Source organism: Apodemus sylvaticus, chromosome 6 (genome assembly GCF_947179515.1).
Source record: "Apodemus sylvaticus chromosome 6, mApoSyl1.1, whole genome shotgun sequence".
Lineage (NCBI taxonomy): Eukaryota > Metazoa > Chordata > Mammalia > Rodentia > Muridae > Apodemus > Apodemus sylvaticus.
The window spans coordinates 66,121,024-66,141,730 of record NC_067477.1 but is presented as its reverse complement, the minus strand read 5'-3'; the positions used below and the strand labels follow the sequence as shown (position 1 = coordinate 66,141,730).

Here is a 20,707-nt window from a genome sequence, read left to right as displayed (position 1 = left end):
TACTTACTAAACAACACTAATGCCAGATCCTAAAAAATACATGACAGAATCTAGCCTAGGGCATCATGTCAAATTGGTGAAGTTCGGTTCTTCCAGGGCTACATCTATAGTTCTGTGTCTAGGGATTACAGAGTGCAGATGTGAAGGCTAGTGGGGGTGGGGGGTGGGGGGTGGGGATGAGGGTGGGGTGGCAGTGGGTCAGGCTTTAGGTAAGAATGAAGGAGAAGAATTTAGTTATATTATCTGGACATTTTAGCTAGTTTACTTGCTCAAAAATTCATTATTTAAAAATGATTTTAATTGTTTTCAAGAATTTGATTTTTAATGTGTGTGTGTGTGTGTGTGTGTGTGTGTGTGTGTGTGTCTGTGTGTGTGTGTATACATGCACACAACCAAGGTTTGTGCAGGTACCTGAGGAGGCTAGAGGCATCTGATCCCCTGAGCGCTGGAGTTAGCAGCTGATTGTGAGCTACCTTTCAGGGGTGCTGGGAATCATACTGAGGGCCTCTTGGAAAATGCTCTTAACTACTGAGCCAGCTCTCCAGCCTATAAATGTTATAATCCTTTTAGAGAGATAATTTATGTGTAAAAATATAAAATAAAATGTGGAGTTAGGAATTAGGACTTCACAGGCTATACTGCAGAATTTTGGTATTTGGCTCAGATTAATTATGTTAGTAATTTTCACTTTTGAGCCCTAACTTGCCACTTAGTCTTCGCAGAAAATGAGTTTTCCTGATGAGAGTCACGTAAAATAATAAAGTCTACAAAAGTGGTTTTAATACTGAACTGGAACAAAAAGTCAGAATAATGATATTTGAAATATTTATGTACCAGAGACCACCAATCTGAAGCTAAACAGCTTATGGCTTGGAAATCTGACCTGAATTATCTGGGTTTAGTGTTTCAAATTCTTATTTTACCTCCACAGACATACTTTAGAATTGATTAAAATATTCAAAGTGACTTGGGGATCCTATTTTATAAGGTTCCATTAAAATTTTATTGATTTATTTCTATTATAAAATTAATACATACTAAATGTAAAAGCTTTCAACTGTTCAGGAGAGTGTATAAGGACAACTTCCCTAGTTTCTTATACTCAATGGCCAATCTCTCTCTGTCTCTCTGTGTCTCTATGTCTCTGTTTCTGCAACACACACACACACACACACACACACACACACACACACACTTCAACTTTTACTCTGAGCTAATGATTATGAGCTGTTTCTTGCAAAAGCAAATCCTTTGAAGATGGAAAAAATTCTGCAAAGCATTAGAGATTAAAAAAAAATTAAAGAAAAATCTAGAAATATCTCATGCCAGTCAGAGTTGATGAAATCTCAAGTTCCTTTGGAACAAGAGAATGAGCAGTTGCTGGATGAAGGGGCTGAAACAATAACCCTGTAAACAGACTGTCCGACGTGAACAGCAAGGGAGCCCACAGCGAAGACGGGATAATGCCTTCAAGGAGTGCCACCTCCTCATCGTGCTTTATAACAACACGATGACGTTCTTCAACATGTTTTAATGATTATCATACCTTCCCCTTCACAAAGGATTGATTTATTATGGTTTAAATTTAAAGAATACTGGTTTCCCAGTTTTGAGTCAGGCTTAGATTACAGAGCACATAAAATCAATGACTTTGTTCTAGGCAAGGAAAACATACTGTTCATTTAAGTGCAAAAAGAATAGTCCCAGGGAAAATCTCCTCACGCAGTTCTACATGCTAACTGCTTCCACCGCTGCCCACAGCTCCCCTCTGCCTCCCACTGCCGTCATCAGCACCACCACACTTAACACTTTTATGGCATTTTAACATTTACAAACTATTTTGTATATTGCTTATTTTAATTCTCAAAATGACTTTATCCAGTATAAAGAACAACCATAGCTTTTCATTTTATAGATGAAATGCCCAAAGCTCAGAGCAGTAAAGTGATTGGCTCAAGGTCACTTAACTAGGACCAAACGGGCTCTCTCTTCCCGTTTGGTTCTAACTGGTGCTTTCCAGTTGTACATCTCCAGCTCAGACCCCTTCTCTCAAACCCCAGAATCCATATCCAGCCAATAGACTCCGTGTCTGTATGCTGCAGTCCCAAACACAGTTAGACTCAGTTTCCTGACTGAGCCTATAATTTCTTCTCTTTCAGTGTGTTTTCCTTAGGAAAGGACATCATTACCCTTTTAGCTGCTAAGTATCAATTTTATCACCTCGACATACGATCTCAACATACCCATACAGTCTATCACCGCATCACGTACATTTCTTATTCTTTCTTGTCTTCAAGACACTGCATTCCTCTTTCTCTCATCTTCACTCTGCGTCTACAGTCCCAGCCCCCGTGGTCTCAGATGGGGAGTCTCTAAGCATGTATCCCCCCTTTCTCCGTAGGGGCACTACACCCACTTCCCCACTGGATCCAAAGTGATCAGGTGATTGCCCTGCCTAAACTCTCTTGTTGGCTTCCTAGCTGCTCTGGTTTGGATATTTTTCCTCATTACACCTGATTCTATAATTTAAAAAAATTATTCTTATTTTTATGACATTCTTCTCCCTCCCCAAACTCCTCCCAGATCTTCCCCGACCCAACTTCTTTATCACTTTTTTTTTGCCACTTTTCATTGTTATACAATATATTTTGATCATGTTTCCCTCCCCAAATCCTCCCAGATTGTCTCCATCTCCCTACCTACCCATTCTTATGCTCTCTCTCCTTCTGACTCTTCCCTCATTCTTTTATTTTTAGAAAAAGAAAGACCTCACAAGAATGAAATTAAAAAAATAATAAGCAAAACAAACAAACAACCGACAAAAAAAAAAAACAAAAAGCACCAGAACAAAATGCAACAACCACTCCACAAAAATAACCCCAAACACTGAGTTCCTTTTGTCTTCACTAACTACTCACTCTTAACAAAGAAATACAGACACAAAAGAAAACAAAAAGGACCACAAACACCGAGTCCATCTGTGTTGACAGACACCTCCTGGGCATGGGACCTGCCCTGGAGTGTGGTAATATATCCAGTGTTACTCCAGTGAAGAAAACTGATTTTCCCTTTCCCAGGAGGTACTATTTGTAAAGAGCTTCTGGGCTTGTGTTGGATTCTGTGGACACCTCCCCCAACTTGTGCAGGTATTTTGTATGGCTTGAGCTTGTGCAGGTCTTGTGCATGTTGTCATGGTCTATGTGAGCTTATATGTAGATTGGCCCTGTTGTATCTTGAAAATGTTATTTCCATAAAATGTGATCTTGAAGTTTAATTGCCAGTGTGATAGTTCTGAGAGGTGGAGAGCAGCTTCAGAGGTGTCTGGACCTAGGAGGTTCTCCTTTAGAAAAGAATCTATGTTGTTCCTAAGTGTCACTCTGAGAATGAGTTGTTGTGAAGTGCTTGGACTCTTTTGTTCCCAAAGGTATGCATGTACACTTTCTGGTTTTTCTTCTGTTGCTGCCATTTTGTTATGAGGTAGAAGAACCTCATTAGATGTGACACCCGGTTTGGGGCTTCCCAAATGAACCTCTTCTCTATGTATTATCCAGTCTCAAATGTTTTCTATAATAATAGACAATGAATGAAGACAGTAGTGCTTTTTAGGTAAAGACACCAATTCTCAGTGTGTCTTACAATGGTCAGTATGGCCTTATATAACCATATTCCTGGCCTAACATTTTTGCATTTATTGCATGGGATATATTTCATTTATCCAGGACCACCAACCCCCTTCCAATTTAGAGCCTGGCCCTGCATGTCCTATATGTCTAGAATGCTTCTATCCATGTTCTATCAGTAGCTAAGGGCTATCCTGTCAGCTCCAATGCCATTTCCTTAGGGAAGAAGCCTTTCCTGACTCCAGGTTTGGATCATTCATAACTGTGTGTGAGGCTCTTTCTTTTTCTTTTTTTCCTGTCGATTGTTTTCTTTTATCTTGAAAGCCCTCTATTATGACAACTTCTCATTTCTGTACCCCTTGGTACTCACCATGGGGCCTGCCACCTGTCAATCACTCAGTAAATACATGATAGAGTGACATTCAGACCTGATAACCCCAGACTTTATGCACAGCACTCCTCCTACCCACCCACATAGGGGGCCCAAGTGCCAAGATCATTAAACAAAAAGGAACACATTATTTTAGTTTGGAAACTAAAGTGTAGGAATGAAATTCTGAGCTCACATGGCAAATTTCATCAACTGGTATCGTTCCCAAAGTAGGTTATGATTTCAAAGCATTGATAGTTAAGCAGCTAGGGAGCAGTTCCTTGGCTTTCTCCACTAGTGTAAAAGGGCTATAGTAGGGCTTATTGGACCCTCAGTATATAATGAGACAAGGTCTCATTTTGTAGATCAGGCTTCCTTAGAACTCACTAGGTAGTCTAGGTTGGTGTTGCCACAGCCCCCACTGCTTCAGTCTCCTAAGTGCTGGAATTATAGGCTACAATGCTACAATGCTAGATCAAGCCTTTCCAGGATCAGGGCCCTCTCCTTACTTCTTCATGGGAGTCATTTGTTATGCTAATTGTGCCTTGGGTATTCAGAGCTTCTGGGCTAATTAATATCCACTTATCTGAGATTGCATTCCATGTGTATTCTTTTGTGATTGGGTTACCTCACTTAGGATGATATTTTCCAGTTCCAACCATTTGCCTAAAAATTTCATGAATTCATTGTTTTTAATTGCTGAGTAGTACTCCATTGTGTAAATATACCACATTTTCTGTATCCATTCCTCCAATGATGGACATCTGGGTTCTTTCCAGCTTCTGGCTATTATAAATAAGGCTCTTATGAACATAATAGAGGGTGTGTCCTTATTGCATGCCGGGGAATCCTTTGGGTATATGCCCAGGAGAGGTATAGCAGGGTCCTCCGGAAGTGTCATGTCTCCAGTTTTCTGAGGAACCTCCAGATTGGTTTCCATAGTGGTTGTACCTTCTTGCAATCCCACTAGCAGTGGAGGAGTGTTCCTCTTTCTCCACATCCTTGCCAACACCTGCTGTCTCCTGAGTTTTTAACCTTAGACATTCTGACTGGTGTGAGGTGAAATCTCAGGGTTGTTTTGATTTGCAATTCCCTAATGACTAATGATGTTGAACATTTCTTAAGGTGCTTCTAAGCCATCTGAATTTCTTCAGGTGAATATTCTTTGTTTAGATCTGTACCCCATTTTTTAATGGGGGACCGGCATTTCTACAGCTTCCTTATCATACGCTACTTTGAATAGTGTGTGAGAGAGTGAAGAGTCTGGCCCTGAGTCTTCATCTTGATAGAACTATAACACAATTTAAAAAGTCAATTCCAATGCTGTTCAAGAGGTTGAGGCAGGAAGATCATGAGGTTAAAATTAGTGCTGCCTATATAGTAGGTTTAAGTCTGGAGCAGGACTGTAAGAGTAAGACTATGCCAAGAAGCTAAAACATTAATAAAAATATATCTTTAAGAGACTTTTCTTGTGCATGAGTGCTTTGCCTGCATCTAGGTACACTGCACACTCGTCCACAGAGGCCACAGAGGCCAGTTGTCAGCTGCCATGTGGGTACTGGGGATTGACCCTGAGTCCCTTACAATAGCAACAAGTGCCCTTCATCGCTGAGCCATCTTTCCAGACCATATCTTTTGTTTAAAGAGATAGGAGAGAACTTAATATTCCTTAGGGTCCTGGTTAATAAATTACGCCTTTGTTTATTAGTCTAGTCTCAACATAAGGAATGTTAGATAACAGAAAATTCCTTTGTTAAACACTCACTGACATTTCACTAAACAGATTTACAGACATGCACACACATAGGCACACACACACATACACACACACACATACACACATACACACACACATGCACATACACACACACACACACACACAAATTGAACAGATAATGGAGTCTAGGGAGTCTTGGGAAAGCAGTTCACGCCATGCCTTTCCATTCTGTTCTCTGGAGCTTTTTCTGCACAGTGGTAGCCTGTCTATACTGCAGGGGTCATTAAGATTTTGGTTATTGCCAAAATGCCTGCTCTGGCAGTCTACTGAGGTAGCAAAGGGAAACTTATCTCAGCAATGTGAAAATCTCCATTTTAAGAAGCATTTCCAAAACCAAACATCTCACCTCCTGGATACAAAGACCCTCTTGTGCTATTCTCTTTTTCTTGGGGTTCTGTTTGATTAGGGTGAGACCCACTCTAGCTCTACTCCCAACTGTAAACTCTCTTCCAGTCTCCTATATACTAACACCAATTAATACAGCGGCTCTCTCAAATGCCAAGGTATCCCTAAGGGATGCAGTGAAAGGAAACACATTTTCCATTCATTTCTTCCTTCGCTCATGTGATTCATTTAATATAGATTTCCTGAGGACCTGCTTTGCACCAGGCACTGTTTTAATCTCTGAGCATATAGAAGTGGAAAAAACAATCCAGGAAAAGCCCCTGTCCTTAATAACTTCCATTTTTATATGAGCTTTATAAATGGGATTGGGAGATGAGAGCATTGCAGAACTCGATGTGCTAAAGGGATAAATGCTAGAAAAAAAACATTGTTTTTAGACAACGTTGATTTATAAATGTTGTCTAAAATGTTAAAAAATGTGACGGGATTTGTTTTTAGAATAGCAGTTCAAATTTAGAAAAATGGAATTTGAGAATTTGTAAAGCATTTTTTTCATACACTATTAGAAATATTACTAACTAATGACTATCCACATGTTGCCTAAATATAATCAAACATTTTCAATATGCCCGTTCAGTGGCCCCTTTCATGGCTTCTTGAGAGCTTCTTTGAGAAAAGGCACACTTTACAGAGTGCCTGCTATACAGAGAGAAACACTTGACATTTTGGTTGTGAGCCTAGTCTTTAATGGTTGAGCCATCTCTTTAACCGATGAGAGGTACTTAATTAGAGTGCTTATTGAAATAAAACATTGTATTCTTATTAGTAGTAACAAAAGTTGATTTGTAAACAGGCAAGGAAAATGGCTCTGTCTGTTGTTTGACTTTATTTTTAAGAAAATAAAGAAACTGCTAGGTTTCTGGTCCTTTTTACTTATGCTGAACATGTAGTAACTTAATTGTAGACTGCTTAACTCCAGACTAAAGTTTGAACTTGCAGATATTTACTTACTGATGTTTTAAAGATAAGGTCTTGTTATGTAGCTTAGGCTGGCTTGCAATGAGTGCTGGTCTCCTACCTCAGCCTCCAGAGCACTGAGGTTACAGACATGCGCTCCTCCTTGTGGATTCTGTCATTATTTTTATAGTCACTTGCACGTATAGAATGCACTGTGGTCATATTTGCCATTAGGCTCTCTTATGTCCTCCAACCCTTGCTGGTTCTTCTGTCCCAAACTGTACCCTTGTCATTAAAAACAAATACCTAGTGACGTGTGACTCTATATGTATCTTATTGATCTTCTTGAATTTCGTTCTTAAGTGAAAAATAATTTCATTTTATGTTAATAACATATACATTAAAATAAAGCAATAATAAGAAATACCAGCACTTAATTTGTATAAATCATTTATGTAATCTAATTTATTGTGTGCAGTTTACAGCTGGCTGAAGTCTTTTGGTAGCTAGAGAAATGAAGGAATCAAACACTTCTCTGATGTTATGTGAGTTGCTTTGGTCAGAGTCTAAAATGCAGAATTGCCATCATGGACGCCAAGCTCCATGGAACACTGGGGTGTCCCTTACAGGGATGCCATAGGCAGGCCTTTATTGTAGCAGCTGGAAGACCTTTTTCTTCTGGAGGTTATCATTAAAAGATAATGCAATAATCAGCATTGTTATATAATAATAAGAGCAAATGACTCCAGAGGAATGGTTTACCCCTCACCTAAATTAACCTAATTAATTTTACAGTGAGTATCAACTTACCCTTTGAAATATAGCCTGACCTTTCTTTCCCTTGTGAGCTTAACTGATTTGGGGTATGAAAAAACCAAACCAAACCAAACCAAACCAAACCAAACCAAACGAAACCAAACCAAACCAACCAAACAAACAAACCCACCTCCATGATTTTGGGAAAGTGATATGAGTGAGGTAGAAATGAAATGATTATGATGTTTGCAGAAATTTCTAGTAGTGGCTGAATAAAAAGCATTCATATCTACATGAGACCTTCTTCATGGACACTAGCCTCTCCATCAAGATGGGTTCAGACTCAGCTTTACTACTTTCAGAAGTCTCTGTTTCTGGATTTGAAAGGGACATAACAGCACTTAATACAGAGGCTGCCGGGGCCGAGTAGATAATGGATGTGAATTTGGTTGGACGTGATACTCTATAAGCGAATCTACAAACACTGATATGTTTCCCACCCAACAGAACTTAAGTGATTGTATAGTTACCTTACTGGATGGAATAGCATTTTTGACGTTGTGGTAGAAGCCAAAATAACACATGTTGAAAATTCCGTGGCGCCCCAGAGTTGCTGTAAATCCTTTGTTGAGGCCCTGGAACCCCAGGCCTTCCTTCTTGATGATCTGTCTTGCATAAGCAAAAGTCGACGGTTGCTGTGTGGGCGAGAAGCCGAACACGAGACATCATTTTGGGACCATGGGATGCAGCAAATTACCACACTAATAGCCTTTCATGCTAGAATTAGGAGAAACTATTTCCCAAAACAGGAAAAACAATCATGTTTATATCTGTGCTTTTAAAACTAGATCTCCTTCTCGATGCGCCCCAGCCCCCAAAATTTTATGTATACCAGCAGGCTTTATAGAGAATTTTCTTTTTTTGATACAAAATTTTAAAATTTTATTTTAAATTAATTTAAAATTATTATTTTAAACATATTTCTAACAATATCTGTACTACATTATTTGGATACCAAAAACTCATGTTTAAAGATTAAAATAAACTCTTTTGTAGTACCTATGAAGAGCTACCACCTACAGAAATGTTCAAACACAAAGAAATAGCATCTTTTGTGGAGCTAGTGAAACTAATGCCATGCAATAATTACCATCACTTTCAACATGTAAATAATTGTATCCAGTTCTGGATTATCCACTCTAAAGGAGAGACTATCCATATATATAGTTAGCAATTCATAACTCTATGTCATCCAAAAGCAATTTATATTTGTCTCCTCCATCTTGAATGTTTACTTTATAAATTATGCTTATATTATGGGATACTTTATCAACCAGTGGAACTGGGAGGAAGAGGTTATCTTTAATTTGTTCCTTTCCAACCCTGTGGTTATTACCAAGGCTGAAATACCTTGCCTGATAGAATCCAATCTGCTGTTGTATTTGGAGCTTGCTAAATAGTGCACTCTGGTTCTCTCTGAGATTTACAGTTTATTACAGTATAGTTCCAAGCATTCACATATGTTTTGAACTGAGCACAGAGTCCCCAGTGGAGGAGCTAGAGAAAGGACCCAAGTTGGTGAAGGGGTTTGCAGCGCCACAGGAGGAACAACAATATGAATCACCCAGTACTCCCAGAGCTCCCAGGGACTAAACCATCAACCAAAGAGTACACATGGAGTTACCCATGGCTCCAGACACATAGGCAGCAGAGGATGGCCTTGTTAGACACCAAAGGGAGGGGAGGCCCTTGGTCCTAGAAAGACTTGATGCTGTAGTGTAGAGGAATACCAGGACAGGGAAGCAGGGGAGGGTTGATTGGGAAAGTGGAGATGGCTTCTGGGATTTTGGGGGGAGAAGGGAACCAGGAAAGGGGACAACATTTAAAATGTAAATAAAGACTATATCTAATATAAAAAAAAAAGAGAGAACAGATTAACTGGGAAGTGGAACCCAATCAGTTTTTTAGTCTTATCTGTACCGAAAGTTTTTGTTTTTAATAAATTCTATAACAACACCCCTCCGCCCCCCAAGAAAAAGAGTGTTAGTGATTGTTTCCTCTTTGGAGGTACTTCACAAAGGAGACCTCCCCTTCTCCTCTTAGCTTTTAGATTTTCCCTCCTGAGACAAGCTCACAGGATTATCTGCTCAGATGGAACATGTTGCTGCTATGGCCACAACAGTATGCAGCACTTTTGATTTAAAGTTTTCTCCTATTATTCGCAATTAAAACAACACCAATAGTTGAATAGAAGGGAATAAAAGCAACCAAGGCTTTTCACCCAATTGGTAATTTATGCTATGTGATTAGCAAAATACATTTAAATGTGCCTATTAAAATAGTAAATGGTATAGTTTTCACTAATTTTTTTTTAAATTCCTACTAGCTACAATTCTATAATTAGCTCTATCTCTTTTCATTTTGAGGACTGATTATCACCCTAAGCAAACCCTTCTTTGTAATGTGAAAATACCACATGAGAATGTACCTTGAAGCAGCAAAATTCATCTCACAAGGAAACCCAGAAAATTCTCTTGAGGTTAAAGTCTATTCTGTGTTCTACAGCGGGGCCTTTTTATGTGTGCCTTGGTGCGTTGACTAACACGCAAATTATTTCAGTTCCCAAAAGTGATGAGAAGTTATCTACCAGGTCATGTCAGGAAGGGCTGAGCAAGCTGCATACGCGTCCGTTCCCTCTGAGGAAGGCAGCACAGAGGCAGGGAAGGGTAAGGGACTCCTCGGGGACAGGAGGAACAGGGCAGACATGCTTATTCCCAGGCCACTCCCAGACAGGAATGTGATCTCCTCCTCTTCTCTATTCTCCCTCATCTAACCACCCAGGGGCGGGAGGGGCGGGAGGGGCAGGAGGGAGCTTTTAATTTTCACTAATTTTATTTTATGGAGCTAAATCTTTTGCTTGCATGTAGGTTTCTGTATCATGGTGTGTGTGTGTGTGTGTGTGTGTGTGTGTGTGTGTGAGAGAGAGAGAGAGAGAGAGAGAGAGAGAGAGAGAGAGAGAGAGAGCCCAAGGAGGTCAGAAGACAGTCTACGATCTCCTAGAACTGGAGTTGTAGTTGGTTGTGAGGCACCATGTGGGTGCTAGAAACTGAACTTGGGTCCTCTGGAATAGCAGCCCGTGCTCCTAACCACTGAGCTGTCTCTTCAAAGGATATTCTTTCTTTGTTTGTTGTTTGTTTGTTTGAGGCAGGGTCTCTCTATTGTGTTATGGAACTCACTATGTAGACCAGGCTTGCCTTGAACTTACAGAAATCCACCTGTCCTAGAGCTGGTTTGCAGTGCCATAGAAGGAACAACACTATGAACCACCCAGTACTCCCAGAGCTCCCAGGGACTAAACCATCAACCAAAGAGTGCACACGGTGTTACCCATGGCTCCAGATGCATAGGCATCAGAAGATGGCCTTGTTGGACATCAAAGAGAGGAGAGGCCCTTGGTCCTGGGAAGGTTCAGTGCCCCGGTGTAGGGGAATGCCAGGACAGGGAAACGGGAGAGGGTTAATTGGGGAACAGGGGGAGGGGAGATGGGTTATGGGATTTTGGGGGCGGGGAGGATCAGAAAAGGGGACAACATTTGAAATGTAATAAAGAATATATCTAATAAAAAAAGAGTGTATATTACCATACCCAGGTATAGAAAATAAGGAAACCTCTGCTCTTCAAATGGTCTAGATAGGTTTTTGCTGTTTAAAAACAATAGCTTGCTGAAGAATGGATAAAGAAAGTGAGGTTCATGTACACAGTGAAATACTATCAGCATTTAAAAACAAAGACATGAATTTTGTAGGCAAACAGATAAAAGTAGAAATTATCCTGAGTGAGGTAACCCAGACCCAAAAGAACATGCATGGTATGTACTCACTTGTAAGTCGACTTTAGCTGTAAAGTACAGGATACCCAGGCTACAATCCACCAACCCAAAGAAGCTAAATAACAAGGAGAGCCCGGGGGAGGATGGTTGAGTCTCACTGAGAAGGGGAAATAAAATAGTCATCGAAGGTAGATGGAGGGAGGGATCTGGATGGGAGAGGGAAATGGGTGGGTGGAAACAGGTAAAGAGAGATAGGGCTGGGAGAATGAATGGAAATCAGTGTGTGTGGGGTCATGTCTAGGATGTGCCAGAAACCTGGGATGCGCAGGCTCCAGCAAGTCTGAGGTGACTCTAGAAGAGACTCTTAGCATTGGGAGATATGGAGTCTGAAGTGACCAACTCCTGTAGCCAGACGGTGCTCCCAGTAGAAGAATATGGACACCAACTCACCCACAAAAACTTTGACTCAAATCTCCGTCCTGCCTACAAGAAGTGCAGGGACAAAGATGAAACAGAGACTGAGAGAATGATGGACCCAACTTAAAAACTTAAAGCTTGTCCCATGGGCCAGCACCAATCTCTGACACTATTAATGATACGCTGTTGTATTTGCAGACAGGAGCCTGACATAACTGTCCTCTGAGAGGCTCCACTGAGCAGCTGACTGAAACAGATGCAGAAACCCACAGCCAGACATTAGAGAGAGTTCAGGGAGTCTTGTGGAAGAATTGGGGGAAGGATTGAGGAACCAGGAGGGGATAGTGTCTCCACAAGAAGACCAACAGAGTTAATTAACCTGGACCTGTGTGGGCTGAACTCCCAACAAAAGAGCAGGCCTGGCCTGGCCCTAAGACCCCCCAAACCCCCCAAGACCCTGCATTCATGCAGCAGATGTGCAGCTTGGTCTTCATGCAGGTCCCCCAACAACTGGAGCAGGGACTGTCCCTGACTCTGTTGCCTGCCTGTGGATCCTGTTCCCCTAACTGGGCTTCCTTGTCTGGCCTTAGTGGGAGAGGATAAGCCGCAGTGAGTTGCTGTACCAGGGTGGGTTGGTACCAAGGGGAGGGCTCTCCCCTTCATTAGAGGGGAAGGGCTTTCTGAGGAGGACTGGGAGGAGAGGGGGCTGCAATTATGATGTAAAGTGAATAGATAAATAAATTAATGGATATTAAAAAATTACCTTTCAGTTTCCAAGCAAAAATTTGATAAGTAATTTTTAGAATAATCTGAAATTTGCCAATGTCTAATTATAGAAAGGGATAGGAACTCCACAGGAAGACCAACAGAGTCAGCTAACCCAGACCCCTGGGAACTCCCAGAGACTAAGCCACTAACCAAAGAAGATACATAGGCTGGAATGAGCCCCCACCCCCACTCCCAGCATATATGTAGCTGAAATGCACCAACAACGGGAGCAGGGGCTGGTTCTAAAGCTGTAGCCTAAAGCTGTTCCTAAAATTCAGTTCCCTACCAGGCTTTTTCTGGCCTGCTTGGGAAAGGATGTGCCTAATCCTGCAGAGACTTGTGCCAGAATGGGGGAATACCAAGGGGAGGGGGACCCTCTCAGAGGAGAAGGGGAAGGGGAATGGGGAGAGGGACTCTGCGAAGTTCTGCAGGCAGCCAGGAGGATGGACAGCATTTGGGATGTAAATTAATGAATTAATTAAAAAAAAGGAGACATCTCTACTTGGCAACCCTATTGGAAGAAGGCCTGTGAGAGTTGTGGGGCTTCAGTGTATGGTATCCGATACCTGACATCACAGAGCAGGTGATAATGTCAGGGATGTCTGAGCCCTCTACTCAATTCTGTCATCCTAATGTTTTAGGTTGCTTTTCTCACCGACCCTATAAAGTGGGTGGCAGGCACCCTACACTATCAGTTTTTAAAAAAGAGGACCACACCTAATGAAGTAGTGTTCCTAAGGTAATGCTGCCCACAAATAGCTTGACCAGAATTTTGCATCTAAGTGGTTTTTTTTTCCCTCCATTCTTATCCTTGTAATCGGTGATATGATTCTCAGGACTCACTATTCCAATCACCACAGGCAGCATATACAATACCCTATATAATTTTTTTTCTTGAAAGTTGAAGTTATTGTATATAAGAAAAATTCTGGTATCTAAAAAAATTAGGAGTGTGATAGACTGCTTTTTTGTTTCATTCAGGGATTCTGTGTCACACACATGTAAGCAAATATTCAATTAGAAAGGGAAAACATGACTTCCACTTGGATGCATTAAATAGTAAAATGTAGGATCATTTTGACTAGATCTCCGTAAACAAAGGAGATTTTACTAAACTTATTTGATTACTGGCCTTCCCTTTCAAAGCAAAATGGTGGGCTATTAGTGTCATTGGCCAAATGATTCCAACACTATCCATCCAGCATCAGGTCAGTTTCCCTGTGAAATTTAGATTCAGTGCAATTTTCATATTTAGTTACCAACCATGGGCCAACTGCCTTCTAAGTTTCCTAGATGTCCCTTCCTGAGAGCTTCAGAGCTGTGATACAGGAGAAAAAGAAGACTGGATGTAGGTAGTGTTACAGGATGTGGATAATATTGATAGGTAAGTCTCTCTACAGTGCTGGAGGCCAGGAGTGAGTGCCTGACTCAAAGTCTTCTTTAACTGATTTCAGTCACTGTCAAACACTAACCATGGAAATCCCATGTTCTTTCACACATACTGAATGTCCATTGCTCCTATAGACCACACCAAAGATCTGGCGTAGTGCTTTGCTTATATTCTAGAAATAGAGCAATAATACTTTGCTTTATCTTTGATTTGGAGAAATAAGCTTATAATTTTTGAACACATTATAAAAATTTCCACTAATTGAACTATAAAATAAAATTCACAGTAAAATGTCCATAAGAGCTTTAGTCAAAAAAGAAGAACCCAGTAAGATAAGCTAAAACACAAGAACATTTGGTATGGTCTCTCTTTTCTGAGAAGTTTTTATTGGCATATGTCTGCCACAAAGGGGCCACATCCCCAGAAGAAAACTAACATCACCTCCCTCTTGCCTATCAATTGCCAATAGCTCCTCTGTGTGCAGTAGGACTTCATGACCTCTTTTCTACCCATATAAGCAAAGTCTAAAAACAAACCCAAAAGGTCATATATACAGAGATGGAGAATCAAACCATACTTGCCAGGGCATGAGAGAAGTACAGGAGGTGGGGAGAGGTAGGTCAAAGAATAACAGATATGTAGGATGAATGAAAGTTGGACTTTGGGGGGGGGACGGTTTATTAAATAAATAGATTTTGGTTACTCTTGTTATATAAAAATAACTATGTAAGATGATACGTTGATTTGTTTCGGTATGGTAATCATTTTATTTAAGGCTTATTTTTATTTATGTGTATATCCATCACTCCTATACCCTTATACACACATCTTTGTAGGTACCCTTAAAGGCTAGAAAAGCACATTGAGTACTGGAGCTATAAGTAATTGTAAGCTGCCAAATATGGATGCTAGAAACTGAGCATGGCTCCTCTGGAAGGGCCATCTCTCCTGCCCTGTAACCATTTTATTATCTATAAGTATCCCTATACATGCATTGTTTTGGAAATCTCAAATTTACACAGTGAAATTTATTTAGATAATAAAATTTAAAAGTTCAAAGACTATGTATGAGAGACAAAACTATCTTTTGCCTAAATCCTGCTTCCAGGGACCACTGAGGCACTATCCCTTATTCTTTGAGAGTCCAGTGCAACCTACAAATCATAAAGATCATTTATGACAGCTTGGGTTATTTTTCCTGGAGTTGTTCCATCTAGCTACTGACCAGAGTTGGCTCTGACCAGCTTGTGTGATCACAGACAGAGGTTGTTTCCTGGGTAAACAGCTATCAGGATGTGGCCAGTAGTACAGACACATGTTGTAGTTAGATTCCTCCACCTCTAAGGCCAAGAGAGAGCTCTGAGCACACAGTTGTGTTACTTCATTTGCAAGATGAATGGTGGGGTATCTTAATGTTGAACGAATGGGAATGTGGCTTTGTGTAGCATCAGGTGTCCGGAAAGCAAATGGTAAGGTTTTTGTTGTTGTTGTTGTTGTTGTTGTTTGTTTGGTGGATTGAGGCTCTGTAAGTTAACCTTGGGAGAAATACTGCTTTGTGAAAGAGAAATCCATTTAGGTAGGAAAATGTGCTGGCTCTTCAAGAGATAGGCAGTCTTCTATATACTTCATTACTCAAATCAGGTCTTAAAGCATTTCCATAAATTTGAAAGGAGGGAAAAAGGAAAGAAAAACCTTCCTTCTACATAGGAATAAAATCTAAGTGAAAGGATAGCCTAGCTATCTCATTAATTAACCACTGTAGTTTATTTTAGTTGGGCATTATTATGAACAAAAAAGGTGCCTCCAGCACAATGCCATTGCCTTGAGTTTTCTTTAGTCTTTCTCTTTTCTTATACCTATTTATTTTTATTTAGTTTTATTTATATGAATATTTTTAGTATGTGTATGCCTATATGTGTACCACATGCATGCCTGGTGCCAACAGAGGCTGAATAATGTTGGATCCCATGGAACTGGAGGGAAGAATGGTTGGAAGCTACCGTGTCGGTGCTGGGAACTGAACTCAGGTCCTCTGCATGAATAGCCAGTGCTTCTAACCATCAAATCATCTCTCTAGGCCTGAAATAGATCTCTTTAAGCATTCTGTGTAAGGAGGACAACTGGATGTCAGCAACCCCTCCTAGATGCTGAGCCACAAATCTATGTCAACACTGATGTCCCATAGTCAGTTGTAGGGAATCTGGGGGAGGGGGAGACACTGTCCATCCCTGTATTGTTGGCAGAGAGTGAAGGAAGATGACAGTACTGTAGCCACAGAGACTGCTGCTGGACAGAAGCTGGCAACAGGGAGGGACCTTTGCTTCATTAAAGCTTCAGAATCCATCTCTGGATTTTCCCTTGTGCTTCTTGATTATCCAGGCTTCTTTATTCCAACAGAAGCAACATGGCTGACTCAAAAGTGATTCTCGTGTATAATGGTCAGTTCCTTAGAATTACCAACAGGAAGAGTCTTATTTTACTTATTTACAAAATAGGGACAGACCTTACCATGGTAGAGCTACTGGGAGGGTCTGAAGTATCAGATTGGTGTAGGAAAAGGCAGATGAGTTTACACGGTGACGAGCAGGGTATGATGAGAGAAAATGGGTGTGCTTGGCTGGCACTTTTCCTGCTCTAGATCTCTTATTTGATTTATGAAAGCAATATATATTACTTTAGTAGTTTATAACTGTACATACCACATTCCCAATATTAAGCAAAAGGGAAAATCATGTAAGTCACCTTGCAGTGTTTGGCATATAGATGCTCTATAAATGGGAGATATTATTGCTTCAAAGACTTGGTTTTTGAAAACAAAAATCTAGGGTTCCTGGCACCAGCAAGAAGACCGAAGTGTATTTTCTGTGGATAGGAGTAGAGAGGCAACTTGGTGACTCCTTGAGGCTTCACTGAAAGATAACTATAGGGATGAATTCTCTGTTCTCCCTGTAAGCATCAGACTGAAAAGAACAATTTAGGTGTGAATGATGTCTTGACAGCGCCTCATACAGAGACTCTAGAAAAATCTGCGCTTGATGCGTCATCATGGATGTCAGCAATTCTGTCACTGGATTCTAACGTTTCCTAGGCACAGCCACACCCAGGTTCTATATGTCATGAACTTCTTGTTTTCATTCTTAAAATAACTGCTCAGAGGGGCTAGAGAGATGGCTCAGCGGTTACAAGCACTCACTGCTCTTCCAAAGGTCCTGAGTTCAATTCCCAGCAATTACATGGTGGCTTACAACCATCTGTAATGGGATCCAGTGCCCTCTTCTGGTGTGTCTGAAGACAGTGACAGTGTATTTTCATAAAGTAAATAAATAAATATAAAATAATAAAAAAAAGAACTGCTCAAGAAATCCACCTGACCCTAGTATAATATGCTGACCCTAGTATAATTAAGTTTAATAAAGGATTTGTTGATTATTTACAGAGAAAGTAATCACTAAGCTTTCTGGTGTTATACATACATACACATGTATGTATATATACATACATACACATGTATGTATATATATATACATACACATACATACATATACATATATATATATATATATATATATATATATATATATATATATATACATCTATATATATATATATGATCTAATTTGGTCTCTGGTAGATTGCTGAGATTCTAGAATAAAGTGTGCAGAACTTTATTTAGTAATATTATCTAAAACCACAAGCAAATCCTGAACTAATTAAAATGTTCTGTCTTCAAAGATTCTCCATCAGTTACCCATTTGCTATCTGTTCATCAAGCCTTAAAATTACAATTACAGAGCATGCAGGTAGAAGAATATTTCTTTCTGGGAGTAGATTTCTTTAAAGACTAAAAAGAAGTGAGACAGACCTTTTCAATTGTCTAAAGGTTTGGTTTAATATTTGGGGGTGAGAATGATTATGCTCATATGCAATGCAGACAAAAAAGACAAAGGAAAAGAAAAACCTGTGTCCCAGCCACACATCAGGGGCAAATCCTATAGACCTCAGGGAAGGAAAATAACCCTTTAGCCAAATAATAACTTTGAAGTAGATTTCAAAGGGGAGAGAAAAGCTGGGAAGCAATTCATACAGGATTTTGCTCCTGGGGAAAAAGTCACATTTTCCAGGCTAGCAGAAAGCATGCCGAACATCACTGAGCTTAGCACAAGTGATGGGGGGCACTGCTTCTTACAACTAAACAGACAAAAAGCTAATGCGTTCAGGTAGAGGACAGAAAGGTACTGAGGGGACAAGCCACAAAGTCATACTCTGGCAACACCGGAGGAGTGAACCACCTCCAAAACAGAAATCCATGTGCAAGCTTAGTTCTAAGCCAAAGAGATTACAAATGAGAAAAAGTCTTTACTCAGGTTTAGTTTGAAGGACAGGGGGAAATTTGGGACTATCTCAATTTTATCTGAACATGTTTTTATACCCACTGAACCAGACCGGAGCATGACAAAGCTGCGCTTCCTTTGCTCCCCACAGAAGGTCAAGTGTATTTAAATTAGAGACCAGTTTGCTTTACTTGCTGAGATTTTTAAGATGCTGGCCAAGGTTCTGGCGTTGGAATTGACAGAAGCGTGGCAGGGATTATTACGGCCTTTGAATGATATGGTGGTAAGTAAGAAACCAAAGGAAGACAAGCACACCTATTGGAATGTTTTATACATAAGTTCTAAGGATGTGAGGGTTGTGTTAGGAACTGAAGTAACCACAATTTCCTTTACATTTCTGGAATAGTTTATGGTTAAGCCGGTGGGAAGGCATAGTTAGTGGGTAACATATTTCTGACTGGCTAAAGAATCTTGTAGACCACGGGGAGCACAACCGGGACAGTCGGGAATCAGCACGATGGCTGCCGTGCCTGAGAGGGTCTGATGGGAATGACCCCAGAGTCACCAGCACCATGGCTCCTCTCACTGAACTACCAGGACTATTGAAAAGGGAGGCTTTGCTTTCATCCAGCCAGGCCTTGGACCTCAGCTAGGTGCCCTTTGTCCTGAACACCACCCAGGCTTCAGAGAGCTTCCTGCCTGTCCTTAGTGACACCTCGATGACCAGAGGGCCGTCCACCTAGCACCTCACACGTCTTCTTAGACTGTGCTTTGTGCAGCAGGGACGGGATGGGGCAGTCCTTATACCGTGTCTTCAGCACTCTGCCCGCGCTTAGGAGAACCTACGCTAGCAGTGATCACAGCACAGCCTGATGTTTTCTTAGGCTCCCTTCCACGGCAGCCGACTCCCTCACAGCTGTGGGAACTTCTTGGAAATTGTCTTATTTAAAAGATCACATTGATTCACCACCTCAGGCTGAGGAAATAAGAAAATTTAAAATAGCCTGTGCTGGGTTCCAGGGCAGTTCATATCCCAGACATGAGGGCAGTGAGGAGCATAGACAGGATGCCTGAGAAATTCACAGTCTGGCTGCAGAAGAAGCCTCTACGGGGCAGCCCACCATGCTTCTCTGAAAGCTGTGGAGCCAGCTGGTCCTTCTGCAGGTAGCCCACGCAGGCACTGTTCTTCCACAGCTGTAGCTGGGATTGACTGAAAATGAAGTCAGCCTTCTGGGAACCCACTGTCTGAAGTGAACAGTCATGAAGAATCTATGTTTACACCACGCAACTGTGGCAGAGGAAGAGGATCTTGATGGTGGCCAATTTCTTCTTAAAGTGGCCTCAGATATTTCTAGTTTCACCTCTAATTACACTGAAATTCACAGCCAACATATTGCAAGTTGCTACTCATTATAATATTGACCTGCACCGGAACTTAAACCTGTAAGCAGCTTGAAAGCAGGCTGCTCTGGCCAGAATAGAAGTTTGGCACACCGGCCATTGCTTTCTTCTTTCTCCTATATCCTGCTTCCCAGGCTCTGGTCAACACTTTAATACTCTATGTTTCTATGGTTCTAACGTTTTCAGAGTTCACATGCAATTAAGATCATGTGACATTTGCATTTGTTTCTTTGTGTCTGACTTATTTCTCTTAATGTAATGTCCTCCGGGTTTATCAATGTTACCACGAAGGATGGAATTTCTTCCTTCTTGTGGTTGGCTAGTATTCCATTTTGTGTGTGTATGTGTGTGTGTGTGTGTGTGTGTATGTGCTGTATTTATTTCACCATTCTTTGTCAATGGACACTTAGGTTGATTATATATCCTGATTATTATTAAAAAATGTTGCAGTTGATATGGGAGTGAGGATATTTCTTTGGCATACTGATTTAATCTCTCTCTCTCTCTCTCTCTCTCTCTCTCTCTGTATCTCTCTGACAGGGTCTCACTATACAGCCCTGGTGGCCTAGAACTTGCTATGTAGACCAGGCTAGTCTTGAACTCACAGAAATTTACCGTTTACCTTTTGAGTGCTGGGGTTAAAGGCACCCACTGCCACACCAAACTTAATTTTCTTTGGAATTGTTGAATAAATTGATAGCTTTGCTTTTACTTTTTAAAAGGAACTTCCAAGCTACAGTTAGATA

At 40.8% G+C, this 20,707-nt stretch overlaps 1 protein-coding gene across 1 annotated transcript in view; it reads right to left on the bottom strand.

Annotated features, from left to right (window-relative positions):
- Slc25a21 (solute carrier family 25 member 21) overlaps nucleotides 1-20,707 on the bottom strand; it is a 462,526-nt gene that overhangs the window by 17,340 nt on the left and 424,479 nt on the right. Inside the window, exon 7 of the mRNA XM_052185815.1 lies at nucleotides 8,356-8,520. Within this exon, the coding sequence (XP_052041775.1) occupies nucleotides 8,356-8,520 (165 nt within the window). The remainder of the gene's footprint in view (nucleotides 1-8,355; nucleotides 8,521-20,707) is intronic.